Genomic DNA, 21,779 nt, shown 5'->3' on the forward strand with positions numbered 1-21,779 from the left:
TTTATTTTTCCTTTTTCTCCCAAAGCCCCCCAGTACATAGTTGTGTATTTTTAGTTGTGGGTCCTTCTAGTTGTGGCATGTGGGATGCCGCCTCAGCATGGCTTGATGAACGGTGCCACGTCCGTGCACAGGATTCAAACTGGCGAAACCCTGGGCCGCTGAAGCAGAGGGTGCGAACTTAACCACTTGCCCAAGGGGCCGGCCCCCCTTTCCCACTTATAACTCTTAACATGGCATGGTTAAGAACTAACAGGTCCCCTCCACCACCCAAGGGAGGGTATGAGACCTAGGTTGGCCCCATTCTCTCCCATCACCCCAGACAAAGTGCTTGGTCCAGAAGAGAGTACATAACCCAAGCAGGGCCAAAGTGCCTTTACAGAAGTAGATATGAACAATAAAAGCAAAGTAGGGGGAAGGAGAATACCATAGGTTCTGCTTCTTTCGAAGATCAAGCATTATGAGGGAAAGTGTAGGCCTAAACTGCCAGGAACCATTTTTTTCTGCTATGGGTGGAAAAAAGTCAGCCAGAGAATAAAGCCCAGGGAAAGAAGTGAAGAAAGAGACAAAATCCTGTCTCATCAACTGAATGCCTGATTCTAGCTGTACTTGAAGCCAGACCTCCTCTAGTACTCCCAGTAATGCAAACCAAAAAAGCCTCTATTTCACTTAAATTGATTGGGTTTCTGTTCCTTGCAAAAAAAAAAAAAGGAAATGTAGTCATGAAGGTCACATAGCTAGTAAAGAACTGATAAAGTATAAGCAACCAGAAAATCCAAACTAGCCACATACCAAAAAATAAAATACATTCATTTTGTCATTGATTCATTCATTCAATAAACATTCATTGAGTACCACTTATGAGCCAGGCACTGCCCTAGGCACTGGGGAAACAGCAGAGGACAACACAGACCAAACCAAGAGCTTATATTTTGATGTAAGAGCCATTATTGCATGTTAGCACAAGTACTCCCAAGCTTGGGTCCAAGGAGTGGACTTCAGGGCGTCTTGAACACCCTCAAATATACGTAAAATCTTACGTTTGTGTATATTCCTGGGAAGTGCAACATAAATTTTCTCTTAGTCTCAAAGGGACATATGACCCCCAAGAAGATTAAGAAAAACTCTTAGAGCATAAGCATACCTTAGGATTGAGATATCTCCAAGTTCTTATGGAAATTCTCATCTCTTAACCTTGGCATAGTTTTGTTCGAAAAAGACACACTCTGTTTAACAGGCATTTCACAGAAATATCACTCTCCTTTATATTATGAGGCTGACTCCTTTAATAATTCCTTTTTTCTACGGAAACGAAACTAACAGTTAATAACTGGTTGCCTTAACCCCTAGTAAACTGGAGAGCATCTCAAATATTAGTGCTCTAATCAAGGCCTGTATGGAGAAGATAAAATAGACCCTCGCCTCTATATCACACAATCACAGCTTCCTAGGATCCTGTCTGGGGACAAAATACAGCTTGATAATTTCTAAATAACTGATGGGAAGCGAAGGAATTGCACACATCTCTTCAAAAGGAGGATGCTCCTCCTTCCCCCTCGAATTAAGTTTTAAAGGGTCTAGTTTACAAACATTGCTATCATCAATACCCAATTTTACATATTTTTTTCTTTTCCCTAATTTGAAATTAAAAGTCTCCAGGTTGTAATTTAATACAACTAAAGAGCAATTAACTTGCAACAAGCAAAATGTCAACAACTCTGGAAAGTCATGGGGAAAATTAATGCTATAGAATCTTCTCTTGAAGTTATATGCCTCATCTTTAGAATTTTCAACGAGAGGAAAATAAATTTACAAAGACAATCTCAAGAAAGGTATCACCTTCTGCATTCTGCCCTTATCGAGTGGACAGGAATATCTCAGTCTCGACTTTCTAAGTCCTTTTGAAGCATAGAGATAGGCTATCTGTTTCACGCTTGCATTTCCTGGACCCAAAAGGAAAGGTATCTCTTTCCTCTGTAAAATGGTTTTCTTCTAAACTGATGCTCATCAGATTCCTATCTGGTAAAAAAGAAAAACAGGAACCAGGGTCACTGCTTTCCCTTATTCAAAAAAGATCTACTGGAGATGTTTAAACCGCAGCTGATGCATTATAATGATTTTCTCACCAAAACCTTCTCTAAGAATGCGATTTGGTGAATTTCATTTTGGCTGCTCCTAATCCTAGGCTACCCAAAGCAGATTCCTTTTCAAAGCAAAACAATTTATTTCTCAACCTCCTGCCATCCTTACGAGTGAAACCGAAGATCAAGCAGTCAAATGCACACAATAATCTTTTTTATCCTGCCCAAATAATTCACTGATTCATCCTCGCCAGGGACCCACCACCTTCACTCTTTTCTCCCTAGGGATAGGCAATCTCATTTGACATTTTGGTAAGATTTTCCCAAATCCCTCCATGATGGTCTGTCTCTCTTGCCTCCTGGAAAGGTGAGAGAAAAACAATGTCACCAGCAGCCATTTTGCCCCATAAATAAAACTAGCTACTGTCTTTGTGTAGCACACGTTCTCATCATTTCTCTTATCTATCTGTCTCTCTCATTCTTTCTCTTTCACAATGTCAAGGTTTAAACAGGTTTAACCTGTTTAAAATAATTTTAGGTTTAAAAAAGTATTTTTTAAATTGTCTTTCTGAGCAACTGTTTTTAGGGTCCACTCATCTTGCCAAACTGATGATTTCCAACCAAACCTCTAATCAAGACGAAAAAGACAAACCCCTATGGTTACCCCATCTTACTGGACATGCTTAGATTTAATAATACACTCCCTCTCTCCCACAAACCACTACAGCTTTTAGCTTTTTATTTTTAAAGTTGTTTTAGCTTTGCACATTAAGTCATAATGCTGTTCATATAACAAATTACATGGAAAAAATACAGCCATTAGGAGACAAACAGTTCTTCAACTGCATCTTGTTTCTGGATGGTACACTAAGGGCTTTGTCACTGAAACGCCACATCCACGCAGGATGATGGCATCTCCTGCCAAGATAAGTAGGAATTTTCCTAAATCATAAAGAAGAAAAAACCTTCTCAGTCCCACTGGCCCTCTGTTTTCGTCCTGTCTGAAGAAGGTCTGGGAAAGACACCTGAGTCACTCTGAACTGAGATCGACTGTTACTAATAGAAGCACCCTGTTCCTTTCTCAGTTTCCTTGCAAAGCAATTTTATGGATCGTCTCTACAGTAAATGGTCTCCAAAACTCTTTATAGCTTTTTTTTCCCGTAGTGTCCCATATTTCAATGTTAAATTAGTGAAATGACATCTCCTCAGTTACCTGCTTTATTCACTATTCGAAACCACTGAATTCTCTCTCAATGTAAAAAAGTCATAAAGTAGGGACTTGCCACTTTCCTCATAGCCACCCTTTTCAATTCTTCCCTTCTCCTCAGCACAGCACCACAAGATGTTCGGTCCTCCCTTCCTTTCACACACCAATCAAAAGCCTCTTCCATGACTGTAGAAAATCTAAATTCCAAGAACTTGGCAGTACTGGGGCTGTTGTTACCAAGCCAGACTCATCATCATTCCAAACGGGACCTAAAGAATTGCTGAGTAGCAAACGTTTTCTTTAAAGAGCTTGGAATTTAAAAACAGGAAAAGAAAGGATGTGATAGGAAATGTTTTATTTTCCCTCACTTAATGTGACATTTCCTTTAATTTATGGATATCTTGATTTACTATTTAGTATTTCACCCTTTAACCTTCCCCGAACACTGGAGTTTAGAAGAAATAGCTTGACCAGGCTTTTTTTTTTAACAATCAACAAATCTTAAATCCATGTCTCATCTCCTCTCTTGTGTTTCAAATTAAAATAATAATAATAATAATAAAGAACAAAAGGATACCTTAATATCATGATTGATCTGTTGAAATGGAATAAGTTGATATTTGGAGAGCAGTTTTAAAACCACTGCCTAAAACAAGATATTTAATTACGTGTATAACTAAAATAAATTATTTTTCTTTTTCAAATACTAGGATCCTTTATCAATAAACACAAAATAAAAGCAAGAAAATGTTGAGTTATGTAACTAATTCAACATTTGCTTTTTATTTGCATCACTGCTACAGAGGAAACATTTTCCTGCTTTTCAAATTATAGCAAATCCGGAAAAATAAGCCATTGATATTAAAATATGTAATATGATTCAACTCCTGCTAATAGGTTTAGGTGACCTCCTGATGACTTTATCATTAAAAAAGAAAAAATAATAATAATTTTTAAAACATCTAACATGTACCAGTATAGCTTTCCAAATACTCACAGAGGTATAACATCCTTTCATACCCGCAAAGGACCACTGAGCAACAGAAGATAAGTATTATTAGTACTCCCAATTTGAAGATGTGAAGCTGAATTCACAGAGTAAATGATTTGTCCAAGTTCTTAGAACCTCCTCAGGGTAGAAAAGAATTCAAATCTAAGCAGTTGAACAGCTCTCTCCAAAATCCATATTACCTTTAAAAACTCATTATCAAACATCTATTTATTCAATGGTGTGACTTCAACCTTGAAGTTAAATACAATTTCCAGATAGTCGTATCATAATCAACCAATTTCTTCAATAGTTCGAAAGAGATTTGAGTTTCAAATATTTAAGATAGAAAAAAAAGAGTTGAAGATACTGACTTTTAAGACCTGGAAAAATTTACTGTGTCATTTCCAGAAAGGTTACACAGAGGTCACATTTCAAATATTACATATTAATTAGGAATTATAATTCATATCTAGCTCTAGCACAAAATGTATTTGTTTTACCAGGGGAATTTTTCATTAAAAGCATTTTAACAACAAAATTTTCTAATTTTTGAGATATAAGTTAATGATTTTCTAATTTTAAAATTTGTATTTTAAATCCTGCTTATATTACACCCTGCTTTGTACACATCTCCATCATAATTAATTCATGTACATCGTATACACATAAGCCACCACAACTATTCCATAAAATAGATAAGCTACTTGTGTTGAAACAGAAGCTATCTACACTAAAAGCAAATTCATTCACAATTAGGTTTACTGTGAGAATAGAGATTTGAATGTGTATACTTTCACAGATGAGATTCATTTATCAAAGCATGTTTATTCATGTGCTTGTAAATGATGTACTCATTTTGAAAAAGTATGTTTCATAAACTCCCCTCTCTTTTTTCATTTTGTATCAACATTATTGGGGTATCATTTACAAACAATAAACTGCTGCCTTCCCTTTTGACCCCCCACCCCTGATTTCCTGGGAATCCTTTCCATTATGAGCTGATGCCAAAGAAAAGTTGAGACCAGACCACACTATGGAAGCTTTACTATGGCATGTAAAAATACTCAGATAATTCTTTTCATCAGGAAGTTAACTCCACCTGAAACAGTGCTAATATAAAGTCCAAAAGTAGTAAACTGGAAAGGAAACAGTCTCACATAAGAACCAAAAATAATGAAGGGCTTCACATTTGAAAAGCTCACTGTAAGGACATAGGAAATGTGGCTTTGTGGAGGCTGAGGGGTGATCCTATCTGGCTGTAGTGGACACCTGTTGTCCTTGCCTTTTCAACATGCACTGCCTTCCTTCTGGCAACAGAGCCCTGACGGAAGAAGGGAGAAGGGTTCTTCTTCGCCCACTCAGAGCAAGATGATGTCACCTCCGTAATCAGAGCATCTCATCCCCCAGCCGCAGAGTTTGGCTGAAGATGGGACCGTTATCCTAGTCATTGCAATAGCGATGACTGCAGTACTTCTGGAGTTTGAGGAAACGAGACACTCTCTTTTCAGCTCTGTGTATAAGAGGATAGGGTTCTCTAAGGCTGAAGCTGCTAGCAGCCATGCTGCCACGGTGGGCAGAGGTCTGCCTGAGGACGGGACCGACACTGACGATAAAATCAAGGAGAAACAGAAAGTCTGTAACAAGCCATGCCTAGACTTTTCAGTTACCTGGATCACAAAGTTCTCTTCTTTGCTGACAATTGTTCCAATTGGGTTTTCTGTTTCTTGCAACCAAAAACCATCCTGATTAATAAATGGTCTTCAAATTCACTAGTTCTCTGTCCTAAGAAGGAATGTGGCATTTTCCAAGCTCTTCTCCATTACCAGTTGCTCCAATTGACTAGAAAGAGCAAACTGGTGTAAACTGCACCATAGGAATTTATGTCAGATAAAAGGAACTATCTTCTCATAGAAAAATTTTCAAACAAGAGTCTGCAAAGTGGAGGGGTTTTTTAAGTATTTTTCAATGCTTTAATTTTTAAAGGTATTTCAATAGTTTGTGTGCACACGTATACTAAGATCCCGTAAATAGGAAAATCTCCTTTTATGGCTTAACTGAAAAAAGGCTAGAGCCTGCACAATTTTGTTCATTAGGTATATCTAAGAGGCAGGAGTAAGTTTATACTCTCAGTGCCTTTCAGATCCCTATAATTTTGTTTAAAAATCATTAGAATTCCCAAGATAAGTAACCATGATAATTTGATGAGTCATTTTTAAAATTTGACAAGATTATCCAAGACAAATGTGTTTATTTGTAAACTGATTATACCCAAATTAGATAAATGTTTTTGCTAATCTCTCTAACAGTCACAGAAGTTCAACTGGAATTCTTGGCCAATAGGAAACTTCAGAGAAGGGACAGTAGCACCAGCTGTCCAGTGGAAAGTTGTGCAAAACCTCTATTCTAATGGCTGCAAAGCAAACATTTGTTTTTGTCTCAATAAATAAAACAAAATTGTTTCCTTTTACCACTATGTTCTAGCAGGGAAAAAATGTTAGCAACTAAAATAACATGTTGGCTTTAAAATATAACAAGACTTGAAAATTCTAAATCAAGGAAGATATGGCATACATATACCAAGCAATTCTAAGGTTATTACTAATGTTGATACACTTCAGGTGTTTGCATTACATCAAAAGGATAGCATGCATCAAACCACTAACAAAAGATAAATTTAAGTGCTTGCAGTTTAGTAAGGCGCACTATCAAAGTGAGGAAGAAAAAAAAATCCCAAACCAAAATAAATAATAGATAAGGCAGTGTGCCTTTGAACAGCCGACTAAACAAATACCAGCTTAAAAACTGGTTTACTGCAAAATTTTATAAACATAATACAGCAGAACTGTTAACATCAGTGCAAGTGAAACTTAGCCAATCTTCCAAAAAGAGACTCAGGTTGATTTGTCAGATATAATAGTAAAAGTAATAATAATGGTTTCCACCTATTTAATACTTAGGTGCCTGATGCTTATTAAGTGTTTTACATATGTTAACTAATCTCATGGCACTACTATAAACTAAGCAATAATCCCACTTCACAGAGAAAGAAACAGAGGTTCTCACTATTAAGTAAGGTCATCCCATGAGAAAGAGTAGAGTCCTAATTTGAAACCAGGGTTGTCTGAATCAAAAACCCATCCTCCTCTCAACCATTATGCTAAAATATTATTCGTTCATTCAACATATTTCTTGAGTACCTACTATGTGACAGATACTGTGCGAGGTATAGGGGACAAAACTGTGAACAAAACCAGACCCAGTCTCTGCCCTTACAGAGATTAAGTCTAGTGGGAGAAGCAAACATAACCAATAATCATAGAAATAGAAGTAAAATTAACACTACAACTGTGATGAATTTTCTAAAGGAAAAGGATATAGTGCTGTCTGAGCATATATATAGCAAAGGGAGCTCACACAGTCTGGGAGATCAGGAAAAAATCACTGCAGAAGAGTCACCAGAGCTGAAATCTGAATGATAAATAGGTATTAATTAGTGAAAGGCATGTGCGTTAAGAAGGGAAACCTACCAGACAGAGGAAAAAAACATGTGAAAAGGCCCTGCGGTAAGAGGGAGCTCGGAATGTTTGTGCAACTAAAAAAGAAAAAAAAAGGCATTGTGCCTGAAGCAGACAGCAGAGGAAGGGAGCATGGGACAAGATGAGGCTTGTAGCTGAGAACCCTGGAAAGCCTGAAGTTATGCTGGGCTTAATGACATTTTATCCAAATGTAAGCAAATGGAAGAGAAACTTCTTTTAAGTGTCTATGTTCTGTTTTTTTAAAAGTGATAAAGCCTCAATAGTAACAAAGAGTATTTTAATCCGTAAATCTTTTAAGTCTTAAGTGAAACGCTAAACAAAGATATTGTCTCTTCAATGATTCTGATGACAAGCTACTTTTCATCCTCACTACAGCCTCTTGATTCAGGCTGCCTTCATGCATCACCCTGATTCCTCCCATGCCTACCACTTGCAGCCTCTCCTCTTCTTTCTCTTTACCACTCACTGCCTGATCTTCCTGGATCAAAACCTGATCATTCCATTCTCCCACTTAAAAATCCTTCAACAGCTTCACCTTGCCTAATGGGGAATACACGATCTAGCCCTTGTCTGTCCATTTAGTTTCATCTTCTGTCAGAATAGAGTAGAGCCAGGATTGGAGGACATCCAGAGAACAGATTCATTTTTCTGTTATTCCTAATGTATTGGCCTCATCAGCATGGTTCAAGACGGCGTCTTCCCTGACCAAATGACAAATAGCTGAACAGGGGTCGGGGGGGGGGGGGGGGGGGGGGGGTGGCGCTGGCAGAAGCCTCTCTTAAAGGCATGACCACAAAACACAGTCTGTGGCCACACCTGGCTGCAAGGGAAGCCAGAAAATGTGGTCTTTGTTCTGGGCACCCACAAACAAGTACTTCTGTTAGTATGGAAGAAGGGGTAAATGAATGCAAGGGAATAACGAGTAGTCCCTGACATAGAAATGGAAATTAATATGCATTTTTATAAGTTAAATAGGGTTCAAACTAAACGATGCAGTTGATATTAATTCTTTAGAGTTTATTATATTCATTATACTTCCATTTTGAAAAAAATGTGCAATATGAATGTTGATCTACTCTTTAGAAAATGTTTATAGCATAACTTATGGATATCTATTGCCAGGGTAATTACTGCCTCTCAAAAGTTCTACATGACAATTTGCCTAAGCAATTCTTTATCCAGATTCTCCAATAATTAACATAGTGTTTATATACTTGCAATTTGATAATATTTCAAAGACTTTCTAGAAGATTCTTTAGTGGCTAAGACTTTGGAAATAAGCACTTGGTTTCACCCATCAGATAACAATGACTTCATTTGTACTGATACGGAAAGGAAGCTCATTCTTCTCATGGGTTTAGAATTAGAACTCAACTATTAAATCATGTCCTGCCAGGTTAATAGGGAAGAAAGGTAACAAAGGCCCATTTCTCATTTGTCATTAATCCTAGAGATGGTTTAATTTAGCAAAGTTTTAAATAACTAAACTTTCATTGACAATGAGTTTTGATTTCACTTAAAATGTCATAATATTTACCATTTCTAGCCACAACTATAAAGCCCCAAGTACAACTAAATTCCTTTCTTCACTTTCCCAGCCTATTTTAACAAATCAGGACTGAAATTACCCTCTTTGAAAACAACTGGTAGAAGCCAAAAATCTACTTGAAATGCAAATGTTTAAGTAGTTATGTCCCTGATATTAGCAATGACCTTGAACACTTTAGCCAAACACAAGTAACTAGTCCTTAAATCATTAACTTACTTTGGATTCCTAATGTAACCGTGTTTGGTAATTTGGAAATAGATTTTTTAAGTCACTGTCTTTTCTTGGTATGATATACTTCAATTGGATTAATTTGGATGTTACAGAAATGAAGCAAAACTCTGAAAATATTTTCTCTCATCTCAAAATTACTTTTCTAAAGACACTACATTTTTAAACATCTGTCATAGAGAATCATAGCATGTTAGAACTAGAGGGAACAGAATGACATTGTTTTACTTTTTTAAATTATTTTGTAATTTGTACATACCTCTATTTTTTCACTTTATTTCTCTGTCCTATACGCAAATACACTCTCAAAGAAGTTCTCATTTGTACATTTCTACCAGTGAGGATTCCAAGAATAAGGGTGAATCACAACACTGGGGAATTTCAGGTTCTTAAAGAGAATGGCCAAACGCGTATCTTCTCGTATAAGCCTGAGGCAAAGCACGTCATAGTAGACTTAGTCAATAGACGGAATAAAAATTAATGAACAACAAAATACTGACTATTTGTCCCCCTCAACTTATATTTAAATGCCTATCCTTTTCCAGACACTTATTCCTAAATTTCAAAAATAAAAATTACAAATTGTCATATGCCCTCTTCTATTTTTCTGAAGTTCTATAAATACCCCAAATACTCTCTGGTTTCATATCGACAAATTATTTCCAACTAAACTTTTCCGCCAAGCGCAGTTAAAGCACAAAATGCCTCCATAGATGTATTATGTATTATCCACTAATACAAATGGCTGATCTAAATTAAGAAATGGACTCACAAATGCTGACAAATTTACTCTGCACACACAAAAACAAAACTGAACTTTCAGAAATATCTTTCTTTTAACATGGCTATATCATGCAAACCATTAAATAAGGCTACATACATTATTTTTTCCAGGCTGTAAGTTTTATCACACGTTAGGCTAGGTAGGTGCATAGATCCGACCCAAGAGATGATTCAAGTACCTATTACGGCAAGACTTTAATGGCACCATAAATCCAATGACAACTTTCATTCACTTTAAAAGAACTACCTATATGGATTCTCAAAATACTTTTATAAATAAGAACAACTACACTGAATTTTTTCCAGAGAAGAACGGATGTTAACAGCTACTTAGAGATTTGAGAATATGTATATCCTAATTCAACAAATATTCATTCAATAAATATTTATGGAGCCAAGCGCCTGAGATACTCACTGACAAAACAAAAGATCCTTGTCTTCAAAGAGCTCACATTCTACCAGAGGTACACAGATGATAAACAATAGATACAATAAATAGTATATTATACTATATGTAGTAAGACAGAATAAAAAAAAAGGTAGAGCAAGGTAGGGAGACTAGGAAAGGCTGGGGCAAAATGTTGAATATGTTACCATATGACCCAGCAATTTCACTGCTAGGTATATAGCCAAAAGAACTAAGAACATATGTCCACATAGAAACTTGTACACAAATATTCATAGCATTATTCATAATAGTCAAAAAGTGGAAACAACCCAAATGTCCATCAACTGAGGAATGGATAAACACAATGTGCTGTATCCTTACAACAGATTATTATTCAGCAACAAAAAGGGAGTTCTGATCCATGCTACAACACGGAAGAATCCCGAAAACATTATGCTAAGTGAAATTAGCCAGACACAAAAGGACAAATATTGTATGATTCCTCCTACATAAGGCACTTACAATAGGTAAATTCATAGAGACAGAAAGTAGATTAGGGGTTGGAGGGGTTGGAGAGAATGGGGAGTTGATGTAAAAAAGGAACAGAGTTTCTCTTTGGGATGATGAAAAAGTTCTGGAAATAGATAGTGGTGATGGTTGCCTAACATTGTGAATGTCCTAATACCACTGAATTTTACACTTAAAAATGGTTAAGATGGTAAATTTTATGTTACGTATATTTTACCACAATTTATTTTAAATGCACTAAGAAGTTACTGTTAAATTATCTACTAATCAGTGACATCTAAGCTCATGCCCAGGTCTTCTTTGCTCTCTTTCCTCCACATCACACTTCCCTAGAAGCAGGCAGAAATCGGAGCCCTGCTCACAGTGATTTCCCTGATAATCGGATCTGGCACTGTGACTTCCCTTCACGGACATAAGTGAATGACCCAAGTGGGGCCAAATTTTATCACTCTGTATTTTGAAATTGAAGAAAAGAGTCACACAGTATAGGAATTCCTGATCCAAGTAAAGTAAACAGCAGGCCCAGGGAGAAGGTTTTGCTATGGCGATTCCCACAGCAGCCCTGAGTTTCTGCCTTTCTTAATGCTGAATTGTTCAGCTCATCATTCAACTTCTTGGAGCTCCTCCAGTATCCTTATAATAAATTTCCTTCTTTGCTTAAGCTAGCCAGAGATGGTTTCTGTAGCTTACAAACAAAAGAAACTTACTTCTAATATAATATAGTCTTTCAATTCTTAAGCTTTATCCATGTGGGCAAAGTGATATACAAGTATCCTTTGCTTTCCAAATCTTCTGGGCTTTTGAGATCAGATAGTGAGAATTAGGATAGCAAGAGACACCTATAGATTATTTTTCAAGAGTTCCAAGACAATTTAATATAAGGCTTGCAAATAATTTAACTAAATGTGAGTTGAAACCCAAGTTGGAGAGAATTTTATTCTCTGAAATTTTTACAAATAATACACTTTGATTTGCCACTAGAAAAGTTAATCAACAACTTTTTAACCCAATTTTGGTTTTTGTTGGGTTTTTCGGGAATTGTTTGTTTGTTTGGGCTCTTACATTTAGCTCTGATGACCATATAATTTCTTACATAATTTAAACAATCCTCTTTTCAATAGGAGATAATATGTGGAGAACAGTAGTGTCTGCTCATAGTGATTGTTTCAAAATTAGTCATTACCACAAGGTCTTGGACAGCTAGATATCAGGAATTACTTAATCAAAGACCTAAGTTTTCTCTAAGACTCTGTTGAGAAATTGTTTTAGATAACTAATATATAATAAAAGTCCAGCATTTTGTACTTTTCACAGAGAGATTTCTATGATGATATTTTAACAGTGGCTCAAAAACCTTAGTAATAGAACCTCAATGACATACGTTTGAATTCTAAGAATTTAGAAATGAATATAGATTATGCTTTGTTCACTTCCTACGTCTTTTCCTGCATTCATAAGAATCTATCTATGGCCTTTATCACTTGTTGAAACACCAGAAAGAAAAGAGGGTATGGTGGACTCCATACATACCAGAAGGGTATTCTATACCAAGTGGGAGTGTGTGTGTGTGTGTGTTGAACAATCCATAGGCAGTATAAGGCAAAAAAATTTAGAACTATTTTAGATGAAAAGTTGTCCTTATTGCCAAAGCTTCCAGGGATCTATAAGATTCTATTTAGGTCCATGAACAATGAAGAAAAACTATGAAACACTGGGGATGGGGAGAAGTAAGGAGGAAAGGAGTAAAAATAGAATACCCAAAGGAGCTGGAAAAATTGTATAAATTCCCTGCTTATAGTCCCGCCCTCATTATCTGTGGTCCCAGTAAACTTAACATACCTGACAAGGATTGAAGGCTATCTAAATAAACTCAGAGGGTCTGAACCAAATTTAAAGCTCTCATATTTGGTAAATAAGCATAAAATATGTTCTGAGATTACTCTGTTTTTGCATATCTCGATAATATCAAATTGTTTGCTTGCTTTTTTGGAGCTATTAAAAAGGACAGTAAAATTTAACTGAATTTTTTTTAAATGAAAGAAAAAGTACCAAGAATATATGAGCAAATTATGGGCATAGATTTAAGACAAATATCCATCCTAATGATCCCTCAAAGTTCAGCTCAAATATCACCTCCTCCTGGAAGCCCTCTCTGGGTCATACCAGCCAGAAAGAAAGAATCTTCTGGTGACTCCCTATGATACTGTTTTTAATCATCTTTATGGGATTTGAAAAGAATTGCTTTAAGTTGTGGTTATTCAATACCAGTCTTATTTCCATTACTAAATTATTTCCACCTTGATTTCACAAATATTCATTCAACACCTACTATGTACCAGGAATTGTGTGAGGTGCTGAGGACACAAGGACTAAAAAGACAGAGCCAGTTCCTGATCCTGTGGCCTGTACGACACTGAGAGCAAAGAAGGCATCAAATGCCTTCGTGTCTCCCATAGATCCTAGCCAAGTGTCATACTAACAATTCTCAAAGGAAGTTCGAGTTTTTGAGATAACGATTAAAAATACCTTAATAGCTGACGTCTCTTCATACTGTATCCCCAGCACATAGTCAGGGTTCATTAAATATTTGTTGAATGAATTAACGATTCAATCTGCAGCATGCTCCACATAAACCACATTACCAGGAAAGTTACATGGACTTGATTCATGATGCGGACACATTTCTAATTTTATGATTAAGGGTTTTTCTGAATAATCTGATAATTTAACTTATTCTTACTTAAGGTTGGAGACCTATGGGTGGGTGTTGGTATAAACTATAAAATAGCTATTATTAACCAATCATTAATTTGAATTTTGAGAAAGCTGATCCATTCATTTCAAAGATATTCAATAAAAACACTTAAGTGATTGATTTCAATCACACACAGACACACAAACGCCTCACAAACTAATGCCTATAGAAACTGACTCAGGCAATAAAAGTTTGATAGTGACTAACAAGATTACTAAAATGTGCAAGTCAGCTATGCTAAAGTACGTACTTCTTACATGTGTAAACAGATTTCTAAAATAAAAAAGGTTATATATTTACTGCATAAGTTAAATCAACCAGTCATAATAATAACCAGGAATAAACTTTATTTACAGTAAACATATGACCATCTATTTCAACAACATGCATTTCCTAGTTTGTGGTTTTCCTCCTCCACTGACCATGAGCGGGAAAACTATTCATGCTTTTTAAAATAAATATTGTTAACTAACAGTAGCAAAAAATCGAAAAGTCCTTTAAAACATTATTTTAATTTTAGTTAACTTTCCTGATTATAAAAGTAATAGATGCATAGTTAAAGAGACATATGTAGAATCTGAGAAATATAGGAGATAAAAAATGAAAATGAAAATGAAAATCACCCATCCATGCACCATGCAGTGTCACCACTGTTAATACGCTATTCTATTTTCTTTCACTATTTTCCACCTATCTTATTTTATATATTTTTTATTTGAAATATAGTTTTCTAAAGGCATATACTGAAAACTTTCTCATCTAAATCTGCATAGGAGTAGAAAGATAACGACAAAAGAGGAATCAATACATTTGAAAGGCACAGGTTTTTCCATTAAATAAAGGAATGAATGAACGATCATTCAAGTTTCACTTCCCTGATTATAATCTGGTGATCTATTACCAGGGTCTGATGTAAAAAAAAAGGAGTAAAATTCATTCTGTTATTATGCTACAAATTTGTCATAAAAGTCCACTGTTCTTCTTTTATCTTTATACATGAAGACACACCTTGTGCCTGGAATTTAAGTTTTAAAGTTTGAGTCTATAGTATTCTGTCTATATTCTGTAAGTTATCTACATGCTATCTGTACAACAACAGTTCCAAAGGGAAAACGTGATTAGGAAAAGTGCTACCAGTGCAAAAAAAAAACAGCTTCTGTCAAACCTAGAATGAGGTCAAGCAGCTGCCTCTGAATTCTATTCTATCCAAGCCAAGTGTCAGTGGCACTTGAGGAGGGATGGTTGTTTACCTGACTAAGCTCTCCACAAGAGAGGGTCTAAAAGCTGCAATGTTATTTATGGAAGGACTGCTAAGCTTAAGAAAGAGTCAACCTTTCAGCTCAAAATAGACTTTATGTTCACTACTTTAGAAACTGTCTTTGTACTCGAGCTGATTTCAAGTTCCATAACGTGACTACAACACTGAGAGTTTCCAAAACAACTCAGTATTCAAAATTATATTGTCTTCTTCCCCCGCCCTCAACGAGCATGCAAACGTCCAATGGATTTTTAGATACTTTTGTCACAACATACGCCTCAGCCAAAACAAGGCTAAGTTTATACATCTACTTATAGCAGGAAATAATGGCTGTTACTTGGGTAGGTGCTATTTGGAAGATACTAAAGGTAACTTACAAATTATGACAAAATGAAATGACTATAACCATTCCTTGCTTCATCTATGACTCTCCACTGATGAGTCCTATTAAGGGGCAGATTCTTAAAACTATGATAAGAACAGCATAATTAAAAAAGTAAAAAAAGAAAAGATAACAAATCAAATCTGCAAAACATTCAAATATCAAAAACATTAAGCAGAAAAAAAAGACCAGGAAGGGAAATTCAAGGCACTATAATTGGAAACAATAAAACGTAAGCATTTACACAGTTTTGCTTATCTAAGGAAAAAAGCCAGAATTATAAACTGTGTGACACACCACCACCACCCTACCTGATGCCCATCACTGAATATGGAAACAAAAGAATTTAAAAGTTCATTGAACTGGCCAAAATCCAAGCAGGAAGTAAAAATAAGGGCCCCAATCTTTTGTCACTCTGGCCAAGAGACTATTATGATACTTTGCATCAATGGGTGGTCACCTGACAATTTTCTGAGACCTTAACCAGTGGGTGTCAATTCTTGGTAGACCCTGAGAAGAAACCTCAAGCCAAAGGCAGCAATCCCTGAAACAGATGTAGATGGACATACACACACACACAAATACTCACATGCACACTTCTCATTCTCAACCATGCAAGAACAGATAGTGGAGAACGACAATGAAGGAGTTATATATCTGTCACCGAGTCTACTGTGTGGTACCTGACCATTGGTCAAGTTAATATACTCAGAAATATAAAGTCTTAGATGTGGTAATGACCAGGGAAGTAAATCCCAGTATAAAGAAAATGAAGGAGAGGGAAGGGACAAGCAATACTGCATATGAAATTGTACAGCATATTCCAAAATTTCCTCCTTCCTTTTTAAAAGAAAAATAAAAACTATAACCCTAAAATGTACCAGTAGCAAAAAATTTGTTTATTTAAAATACATTCACCATCTTCATTCAATAGGATTTAACGCAGCTTTTCCTTAAGTCAATATAAGGGTTTCCTAAATAGATCTTTAGATGAAAAATTAAGTTAGAATATACAAACCAGGCCCGTTTTGGACCTACACAAGCTCAGAGAACAATACTCTACTTCAGTTTGCAACAATTCAGGATTCAGAAACATCAGGTAAATACTGGTTAAAGGATAACTGGAGGAAAAATGGGAAATGCAAATCTTTGCAACCGGGGCATTCCAATTCCTCACAGACTGAGAAATCTAACTTAAAAGGGTCACAGAGGCTAAGGAAATCCTTCCACATTTCCAGTTGGAAGGGCCCCTGAGAGGAGCCAGCTAAACTCTCATATAGTGAAACTCTTGATTTTTTTCAGCTGAAGAATTTGTTACCTTACTGCAAAAATTCCCAAAAGCAAAAAAACTAACAATGTATGTTTTCCCAAACTTAGTGACACACTAAATATTAACATCGGACAAAACTTATTTGCAAATATCTATTAATTACCTTGAAGTGCTCTGTGAACTCCGTTCTCATTAACTACCCTCTTAAGCTGAATTTGAAAAATCATCATGCTATCAAAAGCGCCAAAGAGATAAAGAGCTAAAATAGAAATCAGAAACTTTAAGCTTAATTTTCAGCTCTTCCATTGAGTTTTTAATATTACGATGGAACGAACTATTTTGGTTAAATAGATAACAATGCCAATGTCTCCAATCCAGCTCTCTGATTCACTTTAACATTTCACACACTTTTTGAAGAAATTTAAGGACCACAAAAAATATAAGTATAACGTGGATTTTCCTAGCAACTTTCTGAAAAAAAAAAATTGGGCTCTTCCATTTCTGTCTCTTTCATTCACATAATTTTATCATACCCCAGGGAAGTGGGCACAGCATGTACTCTCTTTAGTCTCCAGAAAGGCAAACTGACACAAAAAGAGAATAAATGATACGATCAAGGTCACACGGCTCATTAGCAGCAGACCTAGGACAAGAGATCTCCAACTAATAGAAGATCAAGGAAATTCAACGTGAAGTATGCACTTCACGTCTTTGCTACCGAAAGTGAATAAATAATGACCCTACAACAATATAATGAAAAACTATAACTGCCATGCTGCTTTGATTTCATAGCCCTAAAGCCAATTTGCAAAATAAAATATCTACCAATTGTATTCTAAGCTAATAAAGTAGGTGATGCTGCCCCACCTAGATAACATTTCATGTGGCAGGGACATATACTCCTGCAAGCTTTATAAGCCCTAAAAAATCTGAGGGTAATGCGGTTCCACAGAGTAAAGAAAAGGAATATGCAGTGAAAGCACCAGACTCCACCAATGGCAGCATTTCTGAAGATCCTTCCTCACCTTAGGATCAAGCTGCACGGAGGTCCTGTCACGCTAACCTCAACAAGACTCAGTTTGTTAACAGAAAAATAACACTGCACAAACACATTCGAAGGAAACTCAACTTTCAAAACACCAACTAGAAATAGTGACTACAAAGAAGAAATATTTATACAAATGTATATGCTACATTAAAGATCAACCTTAAAGGCTTAAAGACTATGATGTGTAACCAAAGAAACACACACATGGCTGGGAATCTGGAGAGACGGTTACAGTTCCAGCTTTTGGCACTAATGTTAATGTCCTCTGTTTCTTGGGGAAGTCACTTCCTTTCTCTTCCTCCTAGTTTCTCCATCTCTCAAATGAGCAGGAAAGAATCCACAACTGCTAAAGTTGTAGCTTCCTGACTGACCATCTACTACAGCCCTATCCGTGCATAGTTACCCAAACACATACCTTTGCTGAATAAGACACTGCAAAACATGGCCTTTTATTTAAGATAGGTTTTATACTCTATTCCTAATCCTTTTTATTATTTTGCCCACAACTGTAGCTATTGCTCGCAATCACCAAGGTACCAATAATTACAACAGCTAACATAATGAGCAAGTGCTCATTAAGCGCCAGGTACCATGCTAAGGCTTCACACAGATCAGTGTACATATCTTAACTCATTTCTTCCCCACCACAACCCTATAAGGTAGAAACCATTATTATTCCCATTTTTAGACTTGAGGAAACTGAGATAAGAGTGATTACGTAACCTGACCAGGGTCACAAGGGGCACAAGTGCAGAAGCCAGGATCTGACCCCAAGCGTCCGGGCCCTGGAGCCCCTCTTGCTTAACTACCACAGTCCACACACCTCCTCCAGAGAGCGGAAGGGTGAAGTGCAGCAGACTTCATCTGCAAAATGTTGTTAGGGGTCCCAAACTGAACTTAGACTAAGTATTCTCTCAGAAACCACTGGGAGCTCCTGATTTACAAACCCAGCATAAGCACTTGCCACACGGTTTTTCTTCCACGCTTCAGTTTCACAAGTAAAATAACAGAGATCTTAAAGGGACTAAATTAAATCTTCTTCCATCCATGGGGGAGGGAGATGCACGAATAACAGAAACTGTGGAAGTACTCGTGACTTCCACGTCCGGTGTCAAGCAAGCACCACTCCGTTACACGGTGGCTCGCAGTCCCGGTCCAGGGAAACTGCATACTAAGTCATGTGTCCTAAAACCCAACAGCAGAACACAGTGACTAGCCAAGAGTGGAAACACCAGTTCCACAGCCTGAAACCTCTAAGGCTGGGGTGTCTCAAGTACAGACCACGAGGCAACAAAAAAACTACGGGCGCATCAAAATATATTGCAGTGTGCATTGAAACGGCGAACTGGTGTTCACAATCAGGACAGAGAGAAAATACTAGCAATCAAGGAAGTCCTACTTAACCATCTAGCACACTGTGATGTTTATATATATATTTCCACCATTCATAAATCAAGTCGAATCTCAAGAGCCCTGCACTTGGCCGAGTTCCAGGAGAGCTTGAAGATTTCAGTGGGCCAAGGCCTGGAAAGGAGGGCAGCAGGTCTGAGTTCTAGAACCCAGGAGGCCGCCAGGGAGCTCTCAGGGGGACAGCGCTGCGGACGCCCCTGGGCTGCCCCTGACGGCGGGGCGAGTTCCCGTTTGGCAAAGCCGAAAGGAAATTACTTCGGCGAAGAGGGGACAGTGCGCTCCTCCCGCAGGGCAAAGCCACACTTTGGCTCACCGCATCGCTCGAGTTTCATGTCCAAGGCCAAGGACTTTCATCGACTGCTCTTACAAACCCGGCACGGAGAGACAGGGCTCGAGAGCGGGAGCGAGCAAAGACCGGGAAGAAAGGTGTTTTGTTTCACCTTTAAGAGAAAACAAACATTTTCATCAAAACAACCCGTGGAGAAGCCAGCGAAGACTTCTTCGCAGGGCCTGTCTCAGGGCTTTTGAATCACTTCCTCCTTTTCGGATGTGTCTCTGAGCTGGAGATTACGAAGTTGCTGAGAAAGTCTTGCCTCCGCAGGCAGCTTCCTGCGAGCCAGCCGAGCGCACGGCGCTGTCCGCGGGCGCGGAGCCTGCCCCCGCAGCCCGGCCACGCGCGGGAGGACGCGGCGGCGGCGCCCGCAGGGACCGGGATGGGTTCCGAGGAGACAGAGCGCAGCGCCGCCCAGCCCGCGCCCCCGGCTTACCCCAGGGTGCTGATGAAGCCGTTGACCGAGCCCTCCGCGTACAGGGACACGATGTCCCCTATGTAGAGGAAGCTGGACATTTTATCAGACATGCTGCTTCATGCTCCAGAGCAGACGTCCCTCCTCTTCTCTGCGCCCTGGCCGCCCTCTCCGGGGAGCCGCCGCGGCAGAGGCGGAGCGGAGCGCACGACGGCGGCGCCGAGAGCGGCGGCGGAGGGCACTGCCCGAGTGGCCGAGGGTCGGGGCTCAGCCCTGCCCGGCGCCGGGGAAGCCGGCCACGAGCGAAGCTGCCGCTGCAGACACCCCGCGCCGTGCGCCGCCCGGGCACCCCGAGAGCCGCAGCCGCCGCCTCCCCGGCAGGTTTCCTGTTCCTTTCAGAAGTTTTCTCTCCAACACCTTTGCTCCTCCTCCTCCCTCCTCCGCTCCCCCTCCGTCTCCCCTCCCCGCTCGGCGCCCCGCCGCGGCCGTCACCGCCGCCGCGCGGGAGCTGGTGGTGCAGAGCCCCTCGGTCCCCTCGGGGGAATTTTTGGACCAGGTGGTGGTGCCCATTGGGCGCCGGGGAGGAGAGGCGCCTGGGGAGGAGGGGGCGGGAGGCCAATCAGGGAGCGGCGGCCGGGGGCGGAGCGGGACGGGGGCGGGACGACGCTGGGGAGGCCGGGCCACCCGGGCAGCCGCGGCTGTGGCCGCGCGGGCCGGGGAGGAGACGCAGCGCGCGGCGGCGCTGGAGGGGCGACGAGGGCGGTATAGCTGCCCTGGAGGGGCCGGCCCTCGGGTGTGACAGTCCCTGCCTGGGAAAGCGAAGGATGGCGGAGTCGAGACCCGTTCCCGGAGCTTCAAGGGGGCAGGGAGGGTGAGAAGTAGCGGTGACGGGAGAGGAGGGGCGTGAAGGACCGGAGCGGTGGAATGAGCCGGCGAGACGCCTGGAGATGGAAAGGAGGAGCCGGGGTGGAGTGGGTGGGGTGGGGCTGGGTAATCGGCTGACGAAGGGAGAGGAAGGTGTTGAAGTAAAGGAAGAAATAGAAATAAAAAATAAATACATGGTAAAGAAAGATAATAGGAAGGGAGAGAGCGAGGAACTAAGGCCTCTATTTGGAGCATGTAGTTTTGGTTTTTGTCTCAAGTATATGGCGTTAGTGAAACTTGACCCGTCAGCAGATGTCCAGGTAGACGCGAGCCTCCAGGGAGGTGAACGTCACTTGGCCGAGCCAGCAATTTTTGTAGCCAACCGTTGGCGGTGGAACCTTCTCTTAAGACTGCAAGGCCGCGCCTGCGGCGCTTCCTTAACTGCAAGGCGAGGTTTAACCTTCCACCTCCGGGAGCCCGCTGTCACTGGTCCCTGACAGTCTTCGTTTGTTTACGGTTAAAGCTGCTGACTCTTGAAGCTCCGGTGGTCATAAATGAAACCGGCGGCGAGACACTTTTCCAGGGCTTCTCTGTTGCTTTTGTAGCCCTCATCTTGTAACAACATTTTGAAGCCCTTTGCCCTCGCTTTCTAGAAGACCCGAAGAAGGCAAACTTTGCGCGACGGTTGTGACACTAGCCACACTATCAAAGAACTGCAACTAAGTAATCCCCGCACAGCAAGGTTTGCAGAAAGGCCG

General features: G+C 39.4%; 1 protein-coding gene across 2 annotated transcripts in view; it reads right to left on the minus strand.

The window, feature by feature from the left end:
• The window catches only part of ITPR2 (inositol 1,4,5-trisphosphate receptor type 2), a 466,150-nt gene extending 445,398 nt beyond the window's left edge, over positions 1-20,752 (minus strand). For both annotated transcript variants that reach the window (XM_023644092.2, XM_023644091.2), the window contains exon 1: positions 20,179-20,752. In XM_023644092.2, the coding sequence (XP_023499860.2) occupies positions 20,179-20,270 (92 nt within the window). In that variant the 5' untranslated portion in view covers positions 20,271-20,752. The remainder of the gene's footprint in view (positions 1-20,178) is intronic.
• Between the last annotated feature and the right edge of the window lie 1,027 nt (positions 20,753-21,779).

This window comes from Equus caballus, chromosome 6, assembly GCF_041296265.1.
Source record: "Equus caballus isolate H_3958 breed thoroughbred chromosome 6, TB-T2T, whole genome shotgun sequence".
NCBI classification, from domain to species: domain Eukaryota; kingdom Metazoa; phylum Chordata; class Mammalia; order Perissodactyla; family Equidae; genus Equus; species Equus caballus.